The sequence below is a fragment of the Helicoverpa zea genome, chromosome 29 (genome assembly GCF_022581195.2).
Source record: "Helicoverpa zea isolate HzStark_Cry1AcR chromosome 29, ilHelZeax1.1, whole genome shotgun sequence".
In the NCBI taxonomy this organism is placed as follows: domain Eukaryota; kingdom Metazoa; phylum Arthropoda; class Insecta; order Lepidoptera; family Noctuidae; genus Helicoverpa; species Helicoverpa zea.
Window position 1 is genome coordinate 433,188 of NC_061480.1, and position 27,817 is coordinate 461,004.

General features: G+C 37.3%; 2 protein-coding genes across 13 annotated transcripts in view; one reads left to right on the top strand and one right to left on the bottom strand.

Moving 5' to 3' along the window:
- Positions 1–2,984: 2,984 nt before the first annotated feature.
- Positions 2,985–11,628, bottom strand: LOC124644161 (zinc finger protein 615-like). The gene is made up of 7 exons (XM_047183397.1): positions 11,065–11,628; positions 9,281–9,419; positions 8,563–8,631; positions 7,761–7,916; positions 5,527–5,652; positions 4,788–4,955; positions 2,985–4,370 (listed from the first exon to the last, which is right to left on the bottom strand). Exons 1-7 carry the CDS (start codon positions 11,191–11,193, stop codon positions 3,367–3,369), a joined length of 1,791 nt encoding a protein of 596 aa, XP_047039353.1. The 5' UTR covers positions 11,194–11,628; the 3' UTR covers positions 2,985–3,366.
- Positions 11,629–11,722: 94 nt separating this feature from the next.
- Positions 11,723–27,817, top strand: part of LOC124644162 (zinc finger protein 260-like) — a 41,508-nt gene continuing 25,413 nt past the window's right edge. For 10 of the 12 annotated variants that reach the window (XR_006986016.1, XM_047183410.1, XM_047183407.1 and 7 more), the window contains exons 1-4: positions 11,723–11,975; positions 14,042–14,186; positions 15,675–15,755; positions 16,882–17,007. Coding sequence is in view for 11 of the 12 variants with exons in the window: in XM_047183410.1 (XP_047039366.1) it covers positions 11,838–11,975; positions 14,042–14,186; positions 15,675–15,755; positions 16,882–17,007 (490 nt within the window). In the remaining variant the exon portion in view is untranslated. Of the gene's footprint in view, positions 11,976–14,041; positions 14,187–15,674; positions 15,756–16,881; positions 17,008–22,426; positions 24,938–25,503; positions 27,247–27,817 lie in introns of those variants that run through there. The other 2 variants (XM_047183409.1, XM_047183400.1) reach the window with 2 other exon arrangements.

The window sequence follows — 27,817 nt, forward strand, 5'->3', positions numbered from 1 at the left end:
TAAGTAGGTACCTATCTGTTTAAGTAGGTACATATCTGTTTCAAATGATTTGTCATCATGGAGAACAAGTTACCTCCCCTCTAATTTTCAGCTTAATCGGTCGAGCCGTTCACGTGTGATGGCGTGACCAAATATAGGCATTAATTTTTATGTACATAGATAAAGAATACTTTTTTTTATTAAATAAGCACTGTGATATTTATTTAAATGCAATTACAACTTTGTTTATTGTCATTATTGTTGTTTTAATTTTCATTGCATTTTGTTCAAATTTGTATTAAAAATAGTTTGCATTACAATTTGTAAGTTACCAGCTGTTTTCCCGCGGTTTCACCCGCGTCCCGTGGCAACTACTGCCCGTACCGGGAGTCCGGGATAAAATATAGCCTATGTTATTTGGGACTCCAACTCACCGTAAATGTGTTAAAAATACACTTTACAGTTATTATTTCTGTATATTTGTTATGATAAAGTTATTTTATAGTTGTATCTATGTATAAATGTTCTTGTAAATTGTACATAAACACGTTGATAAACATATTACATACGAGTTTTATTTACCTTTACTTAGAAGTTTTTTTTAGGTCCAAAACAAAATTGATAACTTGTCCCGTTTGAACATCATTTGTCTAGCCTTTTCCCAATTATGTTGGGGTCGGCTTCTATTTCAACCGGATGCAGCTGAGAACCTACCAGTGTTTTACAAGGAGCGACTGCCTATCTAACCTCTACCCAATACCCCTGGGTAAGACATTATAGACTGGCTTCTGACTACACGTACCTAACGACTGCAAAGGTTGTTCAATGACAGCCAGGGCCTACAGTTTCACGTGCCATCCAAAACACAGTCATTGGTGTCTAAGATATACTTAGAAAGTACATACAAACTTAGAAAAGTTGCATTGGTACTTGTCTGACCTGGAATCTAACCCACTCATACTTGAGAGGTAGGTTCTTAATACCTTGATATTTGCCCTGTAATCTACAAAATAATAAAAATTGAGGCGAAAATAAAACCAATTTATTATAATAAGACAAGTATTTAATTAAAACATTTCAATATTCCTAGATATAATTAACAAAATAAATTATCAACCTGCACACATTATTGCCGTTTAAACAATAAAGCTTTTTCTTGGAAGAACAAATTAATTTACAATCATATTCTTATAACAACTATGAAATTAATTAATAGTTAGGTATTACCATAGATGTAATATAATAAACAAGATTGCGCACGCTCGAAATACATATATATTTACGAAATTGAACTCTATTCCAACGCAATAAGGTACTAAATTTGTTGCATAATACACAGAGGCAAATCCGAGCCGAGAGGGATAGTTAGAACGGAGGCCGTTTGTCTCTTTCTAATACCTTGCCAGCATAAAAAAATGTTGTGATCAACAGTTTTGTCTTCCCAAAAAATCAATTGAATCACATATATTTTTATCTTATTTTAACAATTGTAAGTCAACAAATTAATAAAAATCGCATTAATTTATTATACGAATAAATTATTTATATAAATTATTATTCTTAAAATATAAACAACATAAATTTTTATTTTGTTTTTTTTTTTTTATTATTTTCTAGCGGTAACCCTGAACATTCTTGGCGCGTAATCAGCATTCAAAATTTTGTTTATATTTTTTGTATTAAATCAATTTAAACTATTTAAATGGTGAAAAAGTGTTGCGATTATACTTGTAAAAGTGAATCCTATGGTGGTTGCAATATATCGTTCCACAGGATAGCTAATAATAACATTTTCGTAAACCAAACAACTAGGGTGCCCATGAATTCTTGTAATGAGTGAAAATATGGGTGATGGATTTTAAAACTGTTGTACTATTGTTATAGCTTCCCAAACAATGAAGAAAGGCGACATAAATGGCTCAGCAGTCTATATATGAAGTAGAAATACAAAAAAAACAGTCTTCACTTCGAATCTTCCTGCTTTTATACTGCTAATTCCCGCTAATTATTAAAAGCCTTTATAAGTATCTTAAGGTCACAAACTGTGTAAGTTAAAACTTCAATACCAATCTGCGTTAAATAAATCTTAGCAAATTCGGATTTGTCTCACTTAGCTTAATCTCATAGTCACCCTATTAGAAAGGGACAGACAGCCTCCGTACTAACTGTTTCACTCGGCTCGTTTTTTGGGTTTATATGCGCAGTCCTGTTTACTAATATTATGTCTATGGGTATTACTTACATATTTACATCATTGACTAAGTAAAATAATTTACATGTTTAATGTATTAATTTTCATTGCATTCATTTTATTTTACCCATCCGTATAAATGTTTAAAAGTATATTACATAATATGACATAGATGTTTTATCTCACGAAAGCGGGTGAGCCATGCTCGTGTGAGTAAATGTACATGCACATTGCGTTTGTATGGGTAAGCTCGCGGTCATTAGTGGTCGATTCGCCGAGTCTTGCAAACACATATACATACCGAAATTTATGAAAAATTAGAAGAAATTTATCTTAATGGGTTGTTCGAAAGAGTTACTGCGGTCCTGGCACACAAATACAGTCATCAGTCATACAGATGTTCTACAGAAGTGGCCCAAAAATCGAACCCTGTGGAACACCACAAGACATTTCTCGTGGCTAAGGAGTTTGTTCTATAATGATATGCAAAACTTATCCAGAGATACAGACAGCACATCAGCTTACCTCAATCTGTCAAATGTGTTCAATAGATGTTCAACCTTATCACAATAGTGGCAGGTAAATGTTCGATTGGTAACATTTGACAGATTCGGGTAGGTTGACCTGCTGGCGTCTGTATGTATACTCTATTTGAGTAGGTATTTAACTAAAGGTAAACAATCTTGAAAGGACTTTTTACACAAATACATATAAACAAATTAACCACTGCAAAAAATATTAATTCAATTGTTATTACCGTTTTTACATAGATTTTTTCTCGCATTTTACTAAACTGAGTTTTTAATCAGGGTACCTAGTGCGAGTTTTGCAAGTGAACTTTCTCGATGCGTAAATTATCATACAACTTAATTACGTAGTATTCATTTTTGACATGTTTATTTCGTAAAGGCTGTCATCGGTACTTGGTTGTACTATAAACGCGCTCACTTGCGAAATAGTAAACGTCATTATCTGGAAAAATGAATGAACGTGCTTCTAATCATGTGATGTAGTATAGAACTCTTTACTTCAGCCAAGTTATAATTACGTATCGAGCGCGTAAACTTACAAAACTCGGAATCAGCACTCAGAATTCATCTCAAGACTGTTCATCTTTAATTAAGTGCGGGCTCAAATGGGGTACCTATACTTAATTTTTTTTTACCAATATATCATTAAGAGCTTTCTAGTCTTCGCTACGGACTAACTTCTGACCTAGTATTCTCATACTCAGCTAACGTCATACTATGATTAGACAACATATGACTTTTCAGACTACATTTCTGAACGAAAGCCAACGCACAAATCCCACATTTGAACCTCCTATCATTATTGTGAATTCTCATATGTTCCCTCAAAGTTTTCTTTCTGGCGTAGGCTTTAGTACAAACGGTACATTTGAAAACTCGTTCTCCGTTATGCTTGACCATATGTTCATCCAAAGATTGCTTGATAAAAAACCCTTGACCACACTCCGAACAAATATGATTCCTCTCCATTAAATGTACTTTCTTAATATGAGAAGTTAATTTAGACTTCAAAATAAAAGATTTGACACAAATATTACATTTGTATGTAGCGGCTGCTGTGTTATGTTCAACGGCCATGTGTCTGTTTCGCCTATAGTAACTTGTAAACGACTGATCACAATGTGGACAGTTTGTAGTGTACCTAGCACCGGAATTATGTGTGTATTTCTCATGACACAACTTCCTAACCCGAGTAGTAAAAACTTTATCACAGAACGAACAGTTAAAATTGCCAATCTCATGTGTCCGTTGGTGACCTTTTAATTTATGTTTATTTATAAATCCTAGATCACATATTTCACAAATATAGTTCCTGTAATGTCCGTTCATGTGTTGTAACAGCATTTTGAAAGTTTCATAAGTTGAATTGCAGAGGGCACAGTTTAGAATCTCACCGTCTGTCAGCTTAAACTCTAAAATATAATCATTGACATCGGTATACAATTTTTTATCATGTTCTTTAATTAAATGCTCTTTTAGATTAGCTATAGTGTTGATATTTGCTTGGCATAGATTGCAGGTTAAGTCTGTAATGTCCATCTTGATAGATAGATTGTTTTTGTCCATTCTCATGTTGTCTATGAGGCTGTCGGATTTATGCTCTTCCTGTAAATGTGTTCGTAAATGAGGTAGGTCTTTGTAGGTCGTTTTGCAGTAGGCACATAGGATTCCTGGAAAGAAAATATATTTTAGTAAGTAGGTATGTAAATTTTGATAGCTACAGTTTTTGCCCAAGTCAACCTATCAAGTTATCATCTGCCTAGCTTTTCTCAACTAAGTTGGGGTCCCAATATCCCTTGTTAAGACTGATTGTCAGACTTTCTGGCTTCTGACTACCTGTTACGACTGCCAAAGATGTTCAATGACAGCCAGGACCAACAATTTAACGTGCCATCCGAAACACAGTCATTGATGTCTAAAATATGCTAAGGAAGTACATACAAACTTAGAAAAGTGGCATTCGTACTTGCCTGACCTGGAATCGAACCCACGCCCTCATACTTGAGAGATTGGTTCTTTACCCACTAGGTAGGCTACCACGTTTTATTTTTAGCTATTAAAATATTAAATAATGTACATATTCTTACCAGCTATAGTCTTAGTCCCAAAAGGCGTGCAGTTAGAATACTTCAACAGCGCTTCTACATTAGCGCGGTACTTCTTGGCGTCCGACACGCCGTCGCGTCGCGGACTCGCTAGTAACCGCGACTGCCCGACATGGAGAGATAACTTTATACGAGACTTCGGGTTTAAGTCTGGAAAGTTCAAAATCAAAAATCATTTAGTCAAACTTGGCTGCAAAACAGCACTTTTTGAACGTCAAAAAAAATACAAAAGACAGCCCCTTCACCACTTCCTATGTGTTTGTGCTGGGAAGAAGTGGCGCAACAAACTCCCCAGCAACACATGTCTGTCTGTAGGTTAGAAGAACCTTCCATCAATGTTCTTGATGTTTGTAGTATTTAGATTCGTAGAAGATTATTTTTATCATCCAGGTGAGTTGCACTATTTAACTATAACGATTGGTCAAATCGGTGATTTGAAAGCCCGAACACTTTTCATGTAAGGAAGCACCTCATTGAATGTAAGTATATGCTAATAGTAAATGGGTTAAAAATGTTCGGGTTTTTTAACGTATGTCCAGGTTTGGTGAAATTCGAGATGGCAGCCCTATGTAGGGGGCGTAGCCTTATAAATAATTTTTCTTTTTGCACTTTTTCGGCATGATTGACATACGCATTGGTACTTAATTTCAGCTCTATAGTGCTAACGGTCACTGAGATTAAGCGAGGACGAATCGACGATCAGATTTTTTTTTCAACTTACCATTGAGTCCATTGTCAAGCAGCAGCCGTTTCTTATTCTTCCGCTTTATTCCGAACATTTCCGCCAACTTCTTGTCGTCATCATCATCGTTAAAGCCGAAGTCATCTGAGACTTCCTCTTTCAGCTCTGTGAAGAAAGACTTTTTATTGGAAGTCGGTAAAAAATCAATGAAAAAGAAGAAAATATCATGAAAATCGGTAGCGTAATTTAAGGGTACTAAGGGACTGGGCAATTATTAAGGGATTTGGGCTCATTGAAAGAGCAATTGAGCAGAATCGGGGGTCAAAGGTGTTCGTACAATCTCTTGGAAGAAGCCACTTGACGAAGCTGACCACAACAAGTGGAGAAGTCGTTTCTTCGGTACCGGCAGTCCTTTCGGAAGTGGAAAATTTCTATGGCCGGTTATACGCATCGCATGCATCTCGACCTGATCCCGGAAATGAGGATTCTAGAGCCACATTAACACGCCATTTCACCGAAGACCTGCCAGAAGTCAGCAGTGGCGAAATCGAGATCGCTCTGAGACAGCTTAAAAATGGAAAAGCCCCTGGCGAGGATGGCATTACAACAGAGCTATTAAAAGCGGGAGGTAAGCCCGTACTGGGGGAGCTCCAGAAGCTTTTTAATGCCGTTCTTTTCGAAGGGAGAACTCTAGAGGCGTGGAGTAGGAGTGTTGTCGTCCTGTTCTTCAAAAAGGGAGACAAAACCCAGCTGAAGAACTATCGACCCATTTCCCTCCTAAGCCACGTATATAAGCTGTTCTCAAGAGTGATCACGAACCGACTTGCGCGGAGACTCGACGAATTCCAACCACCGGAGCAGGCTGGGTTTCGGAGCGGATACGGCACCATAGACCACATCCACACAGTGCGGCAGATTATACAGAAGACCGAAGAGTATAATCAGCCCCTGTATCTAGCATTTGTGGACTATGAGAAGGCCTTTGACTCGGTTGAAATCTGGTCTGTTTTGGAGTCCCTGCAGCGTTGTCAAGTAGATTGGCGATACATCCAAGTGATGAGATGTCTCTACGAAGCCACTACAATGTCGGTCCAAGTACAGAATCAGCAAACAAGGCCCATACCGTTGCATCGAGGAGTGAGACAAGGGGATGTTATTTCCCCGAAACTGTTCACTAATGCAATGGAGGATATGTTCAAGACGCTGAACTGGAAAGGACGCGGCATCAACATCAATGGCGAACACATCTCTCACTTACGATTTGCTGACGATATCGTCATCATGGCGGAAACGCTGCAGGACCTACAACAGATGCTGAACGACCTGGCTGAATCTTCTCTACGCATCGGCCTACGGATGAACTTGGACAAAACCAAGGTCATGTTCAATGAACATGTTCTACCGGAACCGATTGCGATACACGGCGCCGTTCTCGAAGTTGTTCGGAAATATGTATACCTCGGGCAGACATTGCAGTTAGGTAGAAACAACTTTGAGGACGAGGTGAATAGGAGAATTCAGTTGGGTTGGGCTGCATTTGGGAAGCTACGTCGAGTCCTAACATCGTCGATCCCACAGTGCCTAAAGACAAAAGTCTTCAATCAGTGCGTCCTACCTGTCATGACTTACGGAGCCGAAACGTGGACACTGTCGGTACGGCTGGTCCACAAGTTTAAAGACGCTCAGCGGGCTATGGAAAGAGCTATGCTTGGCATTTCTCTGAGGGATCGCATCAGAAATGAGGTAATCCGTCAGAGAACCAAAGTCATCGACATAGCCCACCGAATCAGCAAGCTGAAGTGGCAGTGGGCTGGCCATATTAGCCGAAGAACCGATAACCGTTGAGGTAAACGAGTTCTAGAGTGGAGACCACGCCTCGGCAAACGTAGTGTAGGACGTCCTCAGGCACGATGGAGTGATGACTTGCGCAAGACGGCTGGCAGGAGCTGGATGCGAGCAGCCGAAAATCGATCTTAGTGGCGTGCACTTGGAGAGGCCTATGTCCAGCAGTGGACTGCTATAGGCTGATGATGAAGGGACTGGGGGATACAAGGGACAGAAAAAACGACTTCGTTTTATGCTACGGAGTGAAGAGCCGCCGTCATTGAACATCCTTAGCAGTCGTTACGGGTAGTCAGAAGCCAGTAAGTCTGACACCAGTCTTACCAAGGGGTATTGGGACACGACCGAGCCGGGAATCGAACCCGGGACCTCAGGTTCGGCAGTCCGGCATGGTGACCATTGCGCCATCGAGGTCGTCAAATATGACTTACCATTACGTCCGTTGTCAAGCAGCAGTCGTTTCTTAGTCCGGCGCCTGTCGGAGGTCCTCTTCACAGTGACGTCAGTGAAGCCGAACATCTCAGCCAACTTCTTGTCGTCATCGTCGTCCTTCAACTCGAAACCATCGGAGGCTTCCTCTTTAAGTTCTGTGGAGAGACTTTTTTTTAATGGAACTTTCTTTAAAAAGAGTCGTCGTGGCCTATTGGGTCAAGAGCCAACCTCTCAAGTATGAGAGCGTGGGTTCGATTCAAGGTCAGGCAAGTACCAATGCAACTTTTCTAAGTTTGTATGTACTTTCTAAGTATATCTTAAACACCAATGACTGTGTTTCGGATGGCAAGATAAACTGTAGGTCCCGGCTGTCATTGAACATCCTTGGCAGTCGTGTGAATGTCTATTGACCAGTCCTACCCCTTAGATATTGAGATCAAATAAGCAGTTGCTGTATATAAAACACTGGTAGTCAGCTGCATCCCTTTTGCCTGGAAGCCGACCCCAACACATTTGGGAAAAGGCTAGGCAAATAATTTGAAATATTATACTTTTATGTTTATACATTACTAGCCGTTTTCCCCTGGTTACACCCGCGTCCCGTGGGAACTACTGCCCGCACCGGGACAAAATATAGCCTATGTTACTCGTGGATAATGTAGCTTTCGAATGGTGAAAGAATTTTTAAAAACGGTCCAGTAGTTTTTGAGCCTATTCATTACAACCAAACAAACAAACAAAGTTTTCCTCTTTATAATATTAGTATAGATAAAGAGGTTTTAATGACAAAAAAAAACTTACCCAAGAAATATATGTCATTGTCATCATCCAAATCTAAATATTCTTCCTTCACCTTTGGACTTGTTTCATCTGAAAAAATAAATAATGTGCTTTACTTTGATTCAATCGAAATAATAAAAAACCGGCCAAGTGCGAGTCGGACTCACGCACGAAGGGTTCCGTACCAAAGCCAATATGAGCAAAAAAACCACGGTTGTTGTATGGGAGCCCCCCAAAATATTTATTATATTCTAGTTTTCAGTATTTGTTGTTATAGCGGCAGAAATAAACATCTGTGAAAATTTCAACTCTCTAACTATCACGGTTCATGAGATACAGCCTGGTGACAGACGGACAGAGGAGCGAAAACAATAGGGTCCCGTTTTACCCTTTGGGAACGGAACCCTAAAAATATTAGCTGTTCCACGCAATGTTATCCATGTCTTAGGGGATAGTGCGGCTTCCCAACAATGAAAGTTTTATATCCATAAAGTAGTTTCGGAGCCCTCAAGGACCAAACGACGATAATGTCCTCCTACCCAATCAGCCAACTGCACAGGACATATTATAGTGCACAAGCATTTGCTTGGACAGGTGCACTCACTATTCCTTCACTCTCAAAGCACGATGGGACGGCAATCCTTCTCCGTGTGAGAGGAGGCCGCAGCCCAGCAGTGGGACGATAAAAAGGGCTGTAACAGTCTAAGAGAACTGGTAAGAAACTTATAAATATCCATACCTTTAACAGTAAAACCTTTTAATTGAGTCATAAACTGTTTCTGGCACTGTTGGACTTGTAGTTTGAAGTCACTGGCATCCCGCAGCCGAGTGACACAAATCTCACATATACCCATCTCGTTCTCTTCTGTACATGACATCTGAAACAAGGCAAAGATAAAAGATTGTTTATTTGTTCAAAACATGAGTATGCAGTACAAACAGGTTTGCAAAGCAGGGTGTTACATAAAAAAATCAAAGTTCTAGCATGTTTTGCCCACAAGGGCGTACAAAAGTTAAATAAAAGATAATGAAATAATTTAAAAAATATGAAAAGTAAATTAAACTAAGATATAGACTAGATTGGTATTACTTATTTAAAAATTCGTTAACATTATAAAAACAGTTTTCTATTAAATATTTTTTTAAATGAAATTTAAATTTTGAAAGCGGTAGCTGTTTAATAGACTTAGGTATTTTGTTGAATATTTCAAGTCAAAGTCAAATCATTTATTTCATTTAGGCCTTTACAAGCACTTATGAGCATCAAAAAATATAAATAAGTTTGATTCTAGTTGCCCATTCCAAAAGTAGCTTCCTATAGAGAAGAACGGGCAAGAAACTCCTACTTTATAATACTGTTGTGAAAGTGACAAAATGGACAACCAGTACTAATACTGTATTGTTTGTCCGTCTGTGAACAAGCTTTATGAAGTCAGATATTTAAAGACATTATACAAAAAATATTTATCTCGTACAACCTATATGATCTCTATCCATGTTTTTATTATTATTTTATCGGGTTTCAGATAAAAAAAATACATATAAAAATCTAAACACTTTTTTTGGAAATGGCTTCAAAATTTAAAATAACCAGATTGCTTGCTACATTGATTATCAAATACTTAATTGATTCATTCTGGCCTTGAAATTATTAAAGATATATTAGATAGTCATATGGGTAATTTTTAACTGTATTTATTTTGAATTCTGAAATATAGCAAGAAAGAAGCCTCAAGCAGTTTAATTATTGACATAGTTATATACATAGATATTTACAACACAAAAAAATAACTCCTAGTAATCACAATAAAAATAAAAAACCCACTATATCTATGGGGAATTACTTTTCTAAGACTTTCCTTATCTGTGAGTTTAGCCAGACTAGTTTAGACTTTATTATATTATATTTTGAAAATAAAAAATTGTTTTGATGTGTTATTTTGAAATTGAAGAAGTAAAACGTTGAAGTTATCCTTCAAGATTAATGGACAAAAAGTGTGAATTCTAACTGCATGTAGATACAAGTAGTGAGTTTAATATAGAATAAGGCAAAAACCAGCATAACATTCAAGATTAAAGAAACTGTAACATTACTAATCTGAACACTAAATAAACATCATTAAACGATAATGATTTCAACCGGTTTTTATTTTATTCAATAGTTTTACAAAATGATCTTATTATAGGGAAACTAAGTATCAAAATATTCATCCGCATCGCTGTCAGCTGGGATCGTGCCCAAAAGGCTGGCTGCATTGCCACGCTGGATGGCAATGCATATCCTTTGACCGAAGTATAGGCCAGCCCTTTGGTCACGAGTGGACAAAATCAATCATTAAACTATTTTATTTATTAAAATTGGGGTCATAATCATCAGAAATTGTATGTTATGAACACAGTGAGTTAAGACTGCTTTTTTATTCTTAAAATAGTTTTTGAAGCAAAAGTATTTGATTAAGATTATAAAAATAGTTCTAGCTTATCAACAGCACTTAAAAAGGTTGGTCTTAAAGGAGTTTTTACCTGAATTTCAAAGCATTCCTTAAGCATATCAGCATAAACTTCTGACTTTCCCACCATTGAATACTGGGTCTTCAAGCCTCTGTCAGGAGGTCGCAACAGGCAGCAGCGGCACAGGTCACCGTAGGGCATGGCGTTAGGCTCACTTAACACGTTTTTTCGTAATTTTAACTAATATACAATACAATTAATTATTATTTTTATCTACAAGTACGACCCACAGAACGGACTGTTGATTAATGACAGAGTGCGTTCCAGACGTAAAGCGTCGTAATTTTGTTTTGAATTTTTGTGTCTGTCCTATTTACTCCTATGCTTTATTGCAATATCCGTCTTTTTTTACGTATCCGTCTTTGTTGAGCAGCGAGGCTCATGATCTTAAAATTATGTTTGGAATGCAAAATGACAGCTGTTATGTCAAATTGTTTTTCTTTTTTTTCCTTCGTGTTTTTTGGCATTTATCGTAAAAAAAATGGCTGGTTTAAAATTACTTGTATTTTTTAAGATAAATGTATTTTTAAACAAAAAATTTCAACACTAACCATCTAAAATATAAGGACATTTGTGATAGTTTGTTAGCTCATTAGCTCAACAATTTTACATACTTGGCTGTTTGCTTTCTTTCACCTTTGCCTTCAACCCATTTCCAAACGAAATCAGATTGACAAAAAACTTTAGAAAATGGCGGAGCTTCGAAGTCGTAGCGTCCTATAGCTTTTTTCCAAATAAATGTAAGATTTTTATGTGTAAATGATAGAAAAGTGACGATAAACAATATGGAGACTTCAGTGAATAACGGCATGTGCCGGTGTTGTGCTTCGGAGGGTGCGTTCAAAGACGTTAAAAGCACATATCATTGGATGGGCGAAGAAGAGATATATTCCGACATGTTGAGAGATTGTTTCGACATAAACGTAAGTTACAGGCCGTTGTAAACTTTGAAAAGATATCCAAACACTTCAACTCACATATTTTTGCAGTATCTGATATTCAAAGTTCATCTTAAAATCACATAACAGAATATAAACTGCGATTCTTATTTACTTTGTCCGGTTGCTATAGAAAAAGAGTATGGCAGCCAATAATTGGGTTTTTGCGGCTAATAAGTAGACATGGGAAAAACGTATCATTGAAAAGAAAAGATTGATATGTATCTTTTGATCACTGGGATATGTATCACTCTTTTGTATCTCTATATCCTTTCGAATCCGCGAGTGACATTGTACTGTTGCTCAGAGTGACTCGCTTCGTTCAATTCAATCCAACGTATCACTAAATCAGTACGAACTAAGAGTGATAGATTCGTTTAGGATAGATAGATTCGTATATCAGTTTATAATATTTTTAAGTTTATTTTTTTATTTTTAAGTTTCTATTTTTCATTTTAAGTTTACGATTTATGTAATTGGCTGTTAAAGCCGTGTAAATAGAATAAATAAATTAAAATAATGGTCAAACACTTATTCTCGGTATCGAGAAAGTGAGACAGAACATTCTAAGTAGGGAAGTGCGAAAGAGATGTCTGGACTTTCCGATGAGAAACCGTGACGCCAGCCGCTCAACGCTGTGTGTGTGAGTGCAACACAGAAACAAACGGACGACAGATTGAATGAGTTGTTAAAGATACACTAATACATTCGGATTTGAACTGATACAAAGAGTGAGTGATAAGAACGGAAAGATACATATCTTTTTTATCTATCACTCCTGAGTTACCCATCTCTACTAATAAGTAGTACTTCATGCGTATCTTTCGTAAAAATCATGTTGTCAACGACTTAATATAGTTAGAAACCTAATTCTTAGTAAAATAGACCAAATCAATAAAACAAAGGGTCTCTATTGTCTTATTTCCATTGAAGTCTGTACATATTTTTCGTTGACTTGTCTGTACATAATTTTTATTTTATGGTTTACCACCTCTTTAACTGTTAATAGGTAATAAACACACCATGTAATTAATATCTATCTTATTTGACCTTATTGAACAAAGAATCAAGAACACTACTAATGTACATATCGACTGCAAGCAAACAATACCTCCTATCTGACATTTTTGTTTCAAAAAACTTGTATCTACCAAAAAGGTTTAAGGTAGCTTAAGATTCAAAATAAAAACAAAAAACTTTATTAATCAATACTATGCGTAAATAAAGAAAACTTGGATTTTCAGTATCTCATTATACCTACCTCGGAATAAGGATTTTATTAAGTTTTATTGTTCCCCTTTAAAATCCACCCGGAGTCAGATAGGAGGTATTTCTTGCTTGCAGTCGATATACTAACTAATTTAAAAAAGAGGGACATTTTTTTGTTTGTTTATCCTCTTAAGTCTCCCAAACTACTTAACTGATTTGAAAAAATCCTTCACTGCTGGAAAGCTATACCCTTCCGAAGTAAAATAGGCTATATTTTATCCCAATACAAGCAGTAGTTTCTATGGGACATGGGTAAAACTAGAAAAACAGCTGCTTCTTAAATTATAATAAAAAGACCAACAAAACAACTCTCTCTAAAAAAAATTGACATCATCTCCTAAGCATTTCCCACAACGATTTTGTTGTCAGCCTCCAGTCTAAATTGATGCAGCTGAGTACCAGCGCTTTACAAGGAGCGAATGCCTATCTGACTTCCTCAACCCAGATGCCTGGGCAACCCAATACCCCTCGCTAAGAGGTTGTCAGACTTACTGGCTTCTGACTACCTGTAACAAATGCCAAGGATGTTAAATGACAGCTGGGACCTACAGTTTAACGTGCCATCCGAAACACAGTCATTGTTGTGTAAGATATACTTAGAAAGTACATACAAACTTTGCATTTGCACTTGCTTGATCTAGAATCAAACCCACACCCTCATACTCGAGAGGTTTATAATTACAATCATAGTTTACAATTTATAATTTTCCTAATAATACATGACCGACAAACCAAACACTCTCTTTAAAACATTTCTACAGATAAAAATTTTTTATCAACAGTTAGAAGTATCCGAGCAAGGCCAAGATGGAGGCATATGCGAGGTTTGCATCACGCAGCTGCGGAACGCCATCAACTTCAAGAAGCAGGTGCTGCACACTGAAGAGCAGTTCAAGATACATCTGCAGAACAAGACTATGTTTAGACGTAAGTCAAATTATCTTGATGTTACAGCCTTTTTATCGTCCCACTGCTGGGCACAGGACTCCACTCACACGGAGAAGGATTGAGCATTAATCACCACGCTTGCTCAATGCGGGTTGCTGATTTCAGACTATATAGTCCAGGTTTCCTCAAGATGTTTTCCTTCACCTTTTTATCAGCCATTGGTATCCAAGATATACTTAGAAAGTCCATACAAACTTAGAAAAGTTGCATTGGTACTCGCCTGACCTGGAATCAAACCCAGGCCCTCATACTAGAGAGGTTGGTTCTTTAACCACTAGGCCACCACTACTTCAGTCAAATCATATTATTATTGAAAATATTGAATTAAGGGTGGGTTGCATCCTTTGATTACGATGACCAACCCATGACTGGCCTTTAGGCTGTGTTCAAACCAAACTGACTGTCAGCTGGTAAATGTGAGGGAACATTACGCAGATTATTGTATTTCCATACATATTCACAATTTTCCTTCACATCTAACCGACAATACGTTATGCATAATATGCACAGACGCTGACAGTCTTAATCGGAAGAGCCATGTTGCCAGGCAAGCATAGAATAAAATGCTTATGTAAGATGCATTTAATAAATTAACAAATAATAAAAAGGAACTCTCCTGTTATAATATTCTTTCTTGATTAGCCAACACATTCATATGTAAAAAATGAGCAATTAATTCAGCATCAAGCGTGCGGGGAGCAAAATGAAGAATCAAACTAACAAATATATCCTACTATAGTTCGGCCATTCAGAGAATGCGTTCCTGACACGTCGCGATTGAACTGACGACGTAACTACATTCATTGATTATTGATATAATAATGTATTTTTGCTGGTTGTTTACCGTTTTAACAATTGAGGAGCATTAAAACAACATTATTATATCAATAATCAATGAATGTAGTTACGTCGTCAGTTCAATCGCGACGTGTCAGGAACGCATTCTCTGAATGGCCGAACTATAATATTATAAACGCGAAAGTTTGTATGTATGGATGTATGGATGTTTGTTACTCTTTCACGCAAAAACTACTGAATGGATTTTAATGAAACTTTACAATAATATAGCTTATACACTAGAATAACACATAGGCTACAATTTGCAAACATATTGTTCGAAATACTAAACCTGCGCAGGCGAAGTCGCGGGCACCAACTAGTAAATTTATATAGTTCTGCTACTATAAAAATATGTACTCTGGAATTCTTTCTGCTTCTTTCCATGGTGACTGCTTTCTGGAATTGCTGACCAAGCATTCAACTCTGCTCAGATGTTGACAGAGTAGAATTTAATGAAGAGTAAATGTTAGTTGACACAAAAACCACAATTTGTGGGAAATAGTGGTCTTTGGATGCGGGTGCGACCGCGGGAAACAGCTAATTATAAAATTATGCTTACAGTTAGAAAATATAATTTTTGTATTTACATCTAATGACCTGTAATAACATAGATTTTTGCTTACACAGCTAATATAGTGAAAGTTGAACTGCAAGCCGGGGAAGATTCCGATGACCTGGGTTCAGGGGACGACGCATTCTCAGGCCCTGGTAAGTTATAACTACTTTTCTATATTATTAAATAAATTAATAGTTTTAAAAAAACTTTTAAAACATGCAAAAAATCATTAAAAGACTTCTGTACAAGTCCAAACACAACTATAATACGATGTTCCAGTTCATATCTTCCGGCTCCACCATCGGATCAGTTCGACAGTACCATATTATTGTATTGTCATCAGAACTACATACAGCTGCCAATTTTCATGTCGCTACGATCCTTGGAAGATGGTGTTAAATTAGTTACCTTAGATTGCATTACATAGTTACACACAGGTCGACCTAATCAAAGCGCGTTAATATTATATAGAATAAATCTCTTGGTCATCTCTCCGGTGGTGTCGGATTGTCGTCCCATCGCGCTATGAGAGTGAAGGAATAGTGAGTGCACCTGTGTCCAAGCAAATGCTTGTGCACTATAATATGTCCTGCGCGGCAGACTGATCTCCTTAATGTATGAGAACAGCCGCCGTGGCCGGAATCTGCCTTGGACGCCATTATTATGAAAAAAAACATATAGGTAATAAACAACCATAAAGGCTCCGAAACTATTGGGATGACATATCATATCCGGGTACATGAAGAGGTTTCCACGGAAAGCGGGTGAAACCGCGGGAGAAGGCTAGTAATTATTATTAAGGCGAGGTTCCACCGATGTGCAGCACTGACTGACACAAATGTTCTTCTGGTCTGTTCGTGCTTGAAACACACATTTTTTGGTCGCTAACAAAAACGCTTACATTCACTCCCTTCTTATTCATGTCATCTCGGGTAATACTCCGACCTACCGTGGCTGCGGGATGGTTAAAGAGTTACCGCGGCCCTGGTACATAAAGGGCTTCAGAAGGAACATGATGGGTTTCAGTTAGTAAGAGTCTGACACTCCCTTACGCTGCACACACAGCGGGAGGGGTCATTTGATGATTTCCCATCAAGAAATAAAAAGCAATCCTACGTTCTTCTTCTCCCTCTCCATCCAGATTCATACTTTGTCTGAGACTGTGTTTCGTGCTTCCATTTAAAACCCTACCAGTGTTTTACCTCAACCGAAAGCAGAACCTATTTCAACTATAAGTATACTTGATTATGGCTTTACCAAACACCCTTTCTTTTCTAGAATTCGAAGTGCCAATAAAAATGGAGACTGAAGAGACGAAGCCCAAGAAACGAGGAGCCAAAGCCTCGGCCACGACCACCCGCGCCAAGAAGGCCAAAACCGACAACGGCGAGACCTCTAACAAACGTAAGTTCTTAATTATAATTCGTACTGTGACTTTGGTCGAGTGTGCACACGAATTTTAGGGTATTTTTCTGTGTATTTTTTCTATGTGTTGTTATTATACAAGAGTTTTTGATCATCTTAGATGTCGCTTAAACGGTTTTTGCGTACATAAAAATAGGTTCGATGTATGGATGCGTACAATGTAGTATATTTGAACTCGTAATCAAAGATGGCGTCCCGTATATAATACACTTCACGTACAATGAGGAATTAAGACATTGGAAAATGAGCTTCAAAGTCAAACGAAAAACGAATGTGGAAGACCTTTGAAGGCTTTTAAGACACAATGGAGATCAATAATTATTACATATTGGAAAATAAGTGGATGCTAATATCTCAATTGGAAAATTTTACGACAATAAACGAAGATGGATTGGAAATGTCTGAGAAAAGAAAGCATTATTAAGATCTTGGCTTGGAGTTCAAACCTAGTTTTTCTTGGCGAATCAATTGGACTTAAGTTTTGGAGGCCCAATATTTCGCTAAGCACATATTCACATGTTTATCAGTGACGCATGTGAGGCAACCCGGAAAGAACCGCATTGTTTGAGGTTTGGCATCTCAAAGTATTTTAAGAAGAAGCTTAAAAATATACCCAACTTGAGCTCGTATAAAAAAAAATGCATAATTGACAAGCATAACGGCGAGATTCCACAAAGAAGTTCGCTCACAAAAGTTAAAATTTCGCTGACATGAAAAATGTTTGCACGCAATGTGTTACTGTTTGCTAGAGCGAGTAGACCAAAAGATACATTTGTGTGCACAATACCGCACACTGGTAGAATCTCGCCTTAAAACTTGCAAGTAGTATACTTGTAATCTTTAGTTTGAATTTATTCCTGTCACTATTTACCATAGAATGGAAATCGGTGTTTATCGACCGCAAGCGTCACGCAGTTATAAGAATTTCACCTTCAATGGGCACATTTCTCTGGAGAATAGTAAAATATTGCTATCCGATGTGCCCATACTTAATATTAATAGTTAATTACCTTTAGTATAAATGTTCCATCTCACGAAAGCGGGTGAGCTATACTTGTGTGTGTAAATGTATATGCACATTGTGTTTGTGTGACTCGGCGACTGGACCACTACTGAGCGCGAGCGAGCGCCATACAAACACACTGTGCATGTATACTTAAAGGTCTCTGCACACAGCGGACGCGGCGCGGCGGGACGGAACGGGACGCGACACTGAGCAGTTGTAATGTACTAGATATTACGGAGGACGTCACACAGAGCCGTCCCGCTCGACGCGACGTGACGCGACGCGACGATCTAGTACATTGTGTCACGTCGCCGTCCCGTCCCGCCGCGCCGCTGTGTGCAGAGACCTTAATACTTACACACACAAGTCTGGTTCAACCGCTTTAGTATAATAAAACATTTATACCTTGTGAGTTTCTGATTCCATTAAGAAGTTTTGTCTTTGAAAATTATGCAAAAGAACAGATTTTGAGTGTAATGTTTAATTGGTAATGTTATTTTAATAATTGAAAAAGTTTGCACACTCGATCAATTGTTTCACTATGAAATGTGTTGGAAAAGCTGTTGTGAATGTGAATTTTAATCGCGACTTTGAAAATTGATCTACGTTATACGTATTAGTTAAACATGGCTGATTTTGTTGTATTTTAGTATGATTTAATTTTAGTTTACTTTTTAGACCTTTGAAAAAATAAGAAAATGCCTGAAACAAACTGACCGCCTGTTCTACTCCAATCCCAAAAACAGCATATTGGCGGTCCGTAGCTAAATTCCGAACACAATCAGAACATGTTGTCCTGTTGGATATTTAAAAACGGTTTCTGCGCCGCGGCTCACACAATGTTCCTTGACGAAAAAATGTTAAGCGAGAACTTTCATTAATTGATATTAGAAACAAATCCTTTCAAGTAAATTATTTATTATGTCAAGTAAAATTTTTACAGCTTTTTCAATATACTTCCATTTTTATATCCATGTCTAGTTATAGAATGTTACGGTGTTGCAAAGTTAAAAATATGTTGTCACATCCAAACTTGTGTTCATAGTTTTATATTACAGGTTGCGACGACGGATACATAGATATTTTAAATATTCTATTAAATCATCATCTGCGTAGCCTTTTTCCCAACTATGTTGGGGTCGGCTTCCAGTCTAACCGGATGCAGTTGAGTACCAGTGTGCCACAAGGAGCGACTGCCTATCTGACCTAGTCCTAATCTTCTTTCTGAAGGCATATAAAAAAGTTTTGTTGGTTGCACTATTAAAAACTCAAGGATGGCTGAACCGATATGGCAGAAAATTGGTGAAAACTGATAAAATATTCTTCTTATATAGGGTGATTTTAAAATCTTTCTCATATTATCAATATGATAGTTTCTAAGGATGCATGTATGTATGTTTGCTACCATTTCACGCGAGAACAAATCAAATACTTAGTGAATGAATTTTGAAACATAACCAGTAATAAAACTTATACATCAGAATAACTTTTAGGCTACTTTTTATCCATGTGCTGGAAGTAGTTCTCATGTTACAAGGTTGAAACAGCCGGCGAAAGCCAGTAAGATACATATATTTTATTTGGGTATGGGAAGTAGTGTCCTCGAGACGCGGGGGAAACCGCGTGGAACAGCTAGTAAAGAATCAGTCTAAAATTGACAATATGGTAGGATTTCTTCCAAATAGATTTATGTTATAAGGAAAATATACCCAAAGGTAAAGAAAAAAGGTAAGTACCAAAGAATATGAACATTTTTCAAATTCTATTAAATTGTTTGGTTGGTGATTTTATAAAGTTTAACTAAGTAATTAAAGTATTTTTAACTTTGCACTACTGTTCTGAGTCTGCATGTCTAGTTTTAAGATATTTGACCTCTTTACAATATTTGAAACTCTTAAAAAAAATTATACACCGTAAACTCTTTAAACTTCATATTTTAAACTTATCTCAAAATACTAAAACGTTACTTAATATTAAGTTCTACTTAAAAGTATTTCTGTTGCAGTTTATATATAAATGTGACAGAGATTCGATTATTTTTGAGTAGTTTTGAAAATTGGGTATCGTTTCAGTATGCGGCCGTTACTTAACCAAAATACTACCTACTCCTTTAAACATAACTAACGAATTTTACATTAAACCTGTCTGAAACGGCTTAGTTCAACAGAGGAATAAGGACTAGTTTCACTGTTTCGCGTAAATATTATCCGTAATAGTAAAATTGTCTGCAGTATGTAGAAATATAAGGGATGGGAAAAATATAACGATGGAGTAACTTAGTGCGTGTAATGCATTTCGTGTAATGAGAAGTAAAGGAGCACAAATGGTGCACATCGCTGAGTAAGCAACAAAGACTGATACAAAAATGAAGAATGCGTTCTTAGAACCATGAAAGAAGAGTGAATTAGAATTCTAAACTACGAGATTAAAAGGCATCCATGAAGTTATGCTCATATTCGAAGATAAGACGCCAGAAGAAGATGAGACTATAATCAAGCCGACGATTTACGACTAAAGTCAGCAAAGCCCAGCGGGGCCCACCAGGGCCGGGGCTCCGGGATTGTTCGAAAGAGTTACCGCGGCCCTGGTATGTAAAAGGTCTACGACGGAACACGATGGGTTTTAGTCAGTAAGAGTCTGACACTCCCTCACGCTGCTAACCCACAGAGGGAAGGGTCTTTTATCATTTCCCATAAAAAATGTGTCAAATCTCACATTACACGTTATTGTAAGAATTAATCAGAAATGTCTGATTATTTCTGCTGTTGAACTAATGTCGTGAACACTAAGCACAAACCTTGAAATATAAATAGCCAAATATTGATTTCTTTATTAATATTTAATGTATGTATATGTAAGAACATCGTTTTATTCACATTAACCATTTGAAGACTTATACCGTAGATTTCGTTATATGTTCGATAAGTTAATAAATAGGATATAAGAATTACAGTTTTGCTGTATCAGACTATGTTTATTAAAAGCGTAAGATATTCCATAATGTACATTAGGTGGAAAAATATAAAATAATTATTCTTTTAAAGTGATATTTTACGACGCGGACATTTTTTAAAAGGTATTTTGATATTCATACTTTAAAACGGACTTTTTAGGCTGGAAACAGTGCTCGACCGACGGTCAGCGCTGACCGTCGTCGCTGAGACGTAGCTATATCTGTGCAAGTCTATAGCTGGGTACTCACTTAGCAGTGTAGCACGTAACGTATCAGATACGGTATCAAGTGAGTACGTAGGCACGATCCCCCGCTGCGAGCCGCTCGTGCGTGGAGCGCTGTAAGCTCGCAGTGACCCGCCGAGTGGCGGTTTCACTGCGAACATAAAGGCGGCTCGCAGTGTGCTCGTGAGGACCGTGGACGAGCCGTACCCACTTGCAGGTTGATACCGTATCTGATACGTTAAAGTGTAGCTACACTTCTAAGTGAGTACCCAGCTTATGAACGCGCACACAGCTACGCTGACGGCACGCGTGTGATTTTGTTTTACCCTCACTAGTTCAACGGAATTGACTTTTTGCCACTAATATGGATCAGTTAAAATAAGGTAGTCAGACCATTAATTAGACAAAGGTCGTGTTTAGTCGCTAGACGCAACCCACTTCCAATTGGTCCTTTTGGAAATCGATAGTAAGGCCTGAGGCCTATGCTCAGTAGACGTCCTATGGCTTGATGAATGAATACATTAAAAGGAGCTTATAGTTAATTTATTTATTTACAGCCTTACTATAATACTTAAGGGTTGTTTAAGAAATATTCTTACTTATAAACGTTGCTTAAGCATGTCTTAACTAAGGAACCGAAATATTTTTGTCACAATAAGACTTGGAAGTTCTAGGTTCTACTATTTAGCGTGTAAGTATATTTAAAATTGACTCAATATCAGAAATTAATTTGGTCTATATGTACGTATTTTGCGTCTTTTGACTCTTTCGGGCGAAAAATGTATAAGTTTTTTGTCCAGAGGAAGTTAAGTACTCACTTTACGTACTTATGATTTTTTTTCTGTGAACTCTTTTATTTCAACACTGAACATTTTTTTTCACCCGTTTTGCATCCTTTGCAGTTATATTTTATAAATAGCTATGAATTAATAGGGTTTCTGATATTTGCACTAGCTACATCTACTAAAATAGAATCTTCAGTTATGTACACCATGCGAAACCTATGCATATTCCATACGAAAAAAGAAAATAAACCCGATTTTGTGACCCAAAAATAAGAAATCCTTGAATTTCCAACTGAATGACCCAAACTTTTTGACGGGAAAACCCATTGAGTGACCAAAATATGAAACGCCCGAAGTCCTCGAGAAGATAACCCTTTTATGCGAAGACATAGAATGGCCGAAGATAATGAGATGTGATCCTTTGTTGTAGGAACGGACGACGACGGGCCCAAACGCAGGAAAAGGAAAAAGAAATCGGACGAAAGCGCCACCCCTGAGCGCGTAGAACACAGGGTCAACCTTACTGCCATACTGCAATACTCCAACGCGAGCCCCTTTCGCGACAAAACCATTCGCGGCTTCTCCTGCCTGTATTGCGCCAAAGCCTTCCCCGACATTCACGCCCTCCGCGCACACACGGCTCAGCAATCAGAAAAAGACAAAATCAACACCATTATAGACTACAAACTTAGTTACAACCCCATTAAAGTCGATATCACCAACCTCCACTGCACTGTTTGTAACTTAGGCATGAGAGACCTGAACGATCTCAAGGATCATCTAGTAGCCATTCACAACAAAACTATTTACAAGCACATTAAAGACATTATACTCCCTTTCAGGTTAGAAGATGGACACAACTTTACGTGTGTCATCTGTTCTGTAGTTCACATATCTTTTAAGAATCTCTACCATCATATGAGCAGTCATTATAGGAATTATTGCTGTAAGAAATGCGGTGTCGGGTATATTACCATAGCGGCTTTGAGGAAGCACGGAAAGACTCATGCGCAAGGCATATTCCCCTGTGACTATTGCGATAAATCCTACACTTCTCTAACGAAGAAGAGGAATCACGAAAAGGGTGTCCACACGGGTGGTTGGTTGAGGAACAAATGTCCTCATTGTCCGGAAATTTTCGTCAGCTACTATGACAGAAGCGAGCATCTTGTGAAAGTTCACAATCAAGCTCCTATACTTTATCCCTGCAACGCTTGCAATAAAACCTATAAGAAGAAGTTTGAGCTGAACAGGCATATAAAACATCACCATTTACAACAAAGGAGTTTCCTATGCGATAAGTGTAATGCCAAGTTCTTTTCCAAAAGAGGTTTGGCTGACCACCTCTCAAGGCATACGGGAAGCGAAACATGCTCTTGTGATGTCTGCGGCAAAGTGTTCTCAAGAGCCAGAACTCTTAAAGAACATATGAAGATACATGAAGACGACAAACGGTTCCAATGCGAGATTTGTCATAAGACTTTCATGCAGAAATGTAGCCTGAAAAGTCATGTGCGTCTTCACCAGGACGACTTGGATATTTTCAAGGAGTTTGATGATGTAAAGCATCTCATAGATAATAGGGAACTCACTTTGAAGCAGATAGCGGCAGAGAGTAAGATTAAAGCGCAAGCAGAGAAGGCAAAAGAGGAGAAAGAGTTTGAATAGAGATAAAATTAGTGGTTATAGGACATTCCGAGGACCTTTTCTTAGTAATAAAGACAGTTTTTTTTCCGTTCTTATGTTAACTATTAGTTAAAAGTCAAAGTGAATTTGATTATACAACATTGTATAAATATGTTTTTTTCACTGAATTCTAATGCTGGATCAAGTATGTTTGAGCGTTAGCCAATAAAATATTTTCGCGCCTTTATATATCTGTCAATGTCAATTTCAAAATGGCGACCACTTTTTCACAAACCGAATTAAATGTTTAATTGTTCCATAAATGTTCAAATAGTAGACTTCATGAAATGCTCTAAAGAGGTTTTAATATTTAAACAAAGTAGATTCAAATGCCTTTTTTGTGTAGTAATGTTAAAAATTGCACACGAAATGAGTGTACAGACGCCAGCAGGTCAACCTACCCGAATCTGTCAAATGTTACCAATCGAACATTTACCTTCCACTATTGTGATAAGGTTGAACATCTATTGAACACATTTGACAGATTGAGGTAGGCAGATGTGCTGTCAATATGTAGTTTTGTTTTACCAAGAAACTGCACAATATGTTTTTTTTTTCTGAGCGCCTTGACAAACGGTACATATAAAAATTATGTATATAACACGTTTTTTTCGAAATATTATTGAATATAGAATGATTTTATTCGAATGACACATAGATGAAATAATTTGAGATGTATTTGCGATTCCAATGATTTTGATTTTTATTATATAAAATATTGTTTTGTTTTTAGTTTACAATGAAGTACTAATATGATGATTAATTTTACTGTTATTTCTACAATTTTAGACAAATTTCTGTCGTCATATTATCTCGATATTTGCTAAATCATAATACTTACCGCACGTGCATTAAAGGATGATTATTCGGATATCATCAGAAATTATTCAGGCATTCTTGCGGGAAATAGCAACAAAAATACATTCTTAAAAAAAACTGTTTAAAATACAAATCACCTTTATATGATTTTTAACCGATTTCGTAAAAGAGGAGGTTCTCAGTTTTTGGTTTTACATAAAGGCTTAAATTCTAATATGCAATTTATACTGCAATATCGAAAAGTATTTATTAACATGCTTCAAAAAATATCGAGATATGACAATAGGAGTTAAATATGAGCCAATCTATCAATATGTATGTATATTTTAGAGAATGCATTCACGTGTTCTTATTGAACAACATTATGAATAAGTTCTAATCATGTACATTGTGCAAGGTATAGATGTATTATAAATAAACTAATATTATATTTCAATTGTTTTCTTTTATTAATATAGGGACACCTTTCATACATGGTCGGTTAGCCCCATCGGAAGGCATTGATTAGCTTGTGTTATGGGGGCTGACACAACTGATATAAACTTCATATACTACTTAATATATAACCCAAATCATAGCCAATAAATATACTCATCATATAAATATTTACCGTAGCGGGAATCGAACCTAAAACTATCATTATTTTCGGCAGACCGGCATGGTGATCACTGCTCCAATTGCTTTTTATAATTCATTAAGTTTATTATTTTTGGAATTTGGAAGGACCACGTTCAAATCTATGGTTTTAGATGCTCTTATATACTAACCTGATCATAAGGTTTTATAAAATAACCAGTTGGCTAAGCCTCATCAGGACGGCTAAAAGACGTGTTAAAATATATAGTATTACGTTGTTCAGTCAAGCGGATAATTTACGCTTCGTTATTAAAATTAAGCCTTATAGCCTGTAAGTGTCAAGAATATATGCCATTCCTGATACCTGCTAGATTTAATACTAAGAAGACGTGAACCGCGTGTGAAAGAGTTATTTTTCTTTTATAGGCGATACCGGAGCAACAAAAAAACTACGCAAACGCGCCGTTAAGGAGGAAACCGACGACGAGACGTTAAGTCGTTTAGTGTTTCGCGAAAAACAAGTGCCTGAAATGAAGAAACAGTGGCATAATCTTACCACATTGCTCAAGTACACGAATGCTACGCCTTTCAAAGATAGGAATGATGCAGGCTACATATGCGCTTACTGCTTCAAAACTTACCCGGACCCCGATATACTTAGGACTCACACGCATAACGACCACGCGAAAGAGAAACCTTCTTACAAGTCTGGTTCAGGAATGGCTAGCTTCGTCGCAATGCTGGACATTGTAAATCTAAAATGCATTTTATGTGAACAGAATATGGAATCAATCAGAAGCGCCACAGAGCATCTAGTCACAGTACATGATAAAAAATACTATCTAGGAGTCACAGATTACTTCCAACCCTTCAAGTTAACAAATGAACAGCAGATCAACTGTTGTCTCTGTAACGAAGTATTCCATAACATGAAATTGTTGATGCAGCATATGAATGTGCACTATAGGAATTTTATTTGCACCACCTGTGGTGCGGGCTTCGTCAACTCCTTTCGATTAAACCGTCACGAAACCACGCATGTCAAGAAAAAGTCCAGTTACCCTTGTAGGCATTGCGGACAAGTTTTCGCAGCTGAGTCCAAGAAAAAAGCTCACGTGAATACTGAACATAAGGGCATAGCTGGTCATTCTGTTTGTCAGATCTGTAAAGCACGTTTCAAGAATTATTATCAAAAGACTAGGCATATGATCCAAGTGCATAACGCCGAAGGTATCAAATGCGATTTATGTGATAAGAAATTTAACTTGAAATCAAACTTGATGTTGCATATGCGGAGTGTACATTTAAAAGAACGGCCGTATGAGTGTTCCGTGTGTAGTATGGGGTTCTTCATAAAACGGCATATGATAGGTCATTTTATGGCCACGCATACGAATGAGAGGAAGTTCAAATGTGAGGTTTGTGGTAAAGCGTATGCCACGCAGAATAGTAAGAGAAAACATATGAAGAAGAATCATGGGATCTCCAAAAATATGATGGTGCCTAATATGGCAAAGTAGAAGATTGTGATGTTAAAGTATTAGCTGTTTTACTCGATTGCCCGAAGGGTTATGTTTTGTCTTCGTCTCATAAGTATAAAAGCAAGTGTGTTGAGACGAACTTTAAAGCTGACTTGAGCATTTGATTGCCAAAAAATTGATTGTAAGCGAGCAAACAAAAAAAAGGAATCAAAACTTGGATTTGGACGATAGAGCCAAATAGTACAATTGTGTACGCTACTAGAAGTCACTTGGGCTGCGGGATTATTCGCGCGAGTTACCGCGGCCCTGGTACATGAAGGGCTTAAGAAGGAACATGCTGAGTTTTAGTCAGTAAGAAGAGTCTGATACTCCCTCACGCTGCACCCACAGCGGGAGCGGTCATTTGATAATTTCCGATTAAAAAGGACCCTCTTATTAACCAATATGAAGGCAGTCGATAAGACAGAAGAAATCAGGCGCAGGATCGTCATGTATATTCCTTAAATGTTTTCTGTAACATGGGTTATCATCACAAGTATCTATTTATGAAAATCCTCAGGATGTTTTACAAATAGGTATAAACTTAATAGCGGCTTAAGATGTATTTGTAGAGCATTTAATCGTGATAATTGTATGTACTGGTGATCAATGTATGTTAGACTTAAATTATTATATTTATGATGATTTATACTGGACATTTTATTTTGATAAACAACATCTGCCTAGCCTTTTTCAACTATTGGGGTCGAGTTCCAGTTTAACTGGATGAAGCTGAGTACCAGTGTTTTATAAGGATCAACTGCCTAACTGAGCCCCTCAAACCAAATACCCGGGCAATCCAATACCCCTTTTAAAGACTGGTCGTTAAACTTTCTGGCTCCTGACTGCTCATAACGACTGCCAAAGATGTTCAAATGCCAGCCGGGACCTATTGTTCCTGCTTTCCCAAACATGGTTTATTTTGATCGTCTCAATTATTAAACTGATAGAAGTCCTAATTTACCTTTGTGGTAATTAACGAGCTTCTAGATCTGAGGTTTTCGGATGTAAAAATATTTAAAAACTCCAGAAGAAAATTGTACCTACGCTTTTGATGTCGCTACTTCATTGGTGATTTAACTACAGTTACTACACTTTTAAAGGAATTATACTTGTAGTATAGTATATCTTAACTTCTAAACTTCAAGTTACTCTAAAACCAAAACAGCATCCAATTCTGACGTACCTTACTACTTAGCCAAATAGCAAGACAGATGAAT

Coding starts and splice junctions, on each gene's coding strand:
- LOC124644161 (XM_047183397.1), bottom strand. CDS start 11,193: ATGCCCTACGGTGACCTGTGCCGCTGCTGCCTGTTGCGACCTCCTGAC. Junction 7,917..8,562: donor CAATGACATATATTTCTTGG/GTAAGTTTTTTT, acceptor GTCTCTCCACAG/AACTTAAAGAGGAAGCCTCC. Junction 4,956..5,526: donor GCTTGACAATGGACTCAATG/GTAAGTTGAAAA, acceptor TGAACTTTCCAG/ACTTAAACCCGAAGTCTCGT.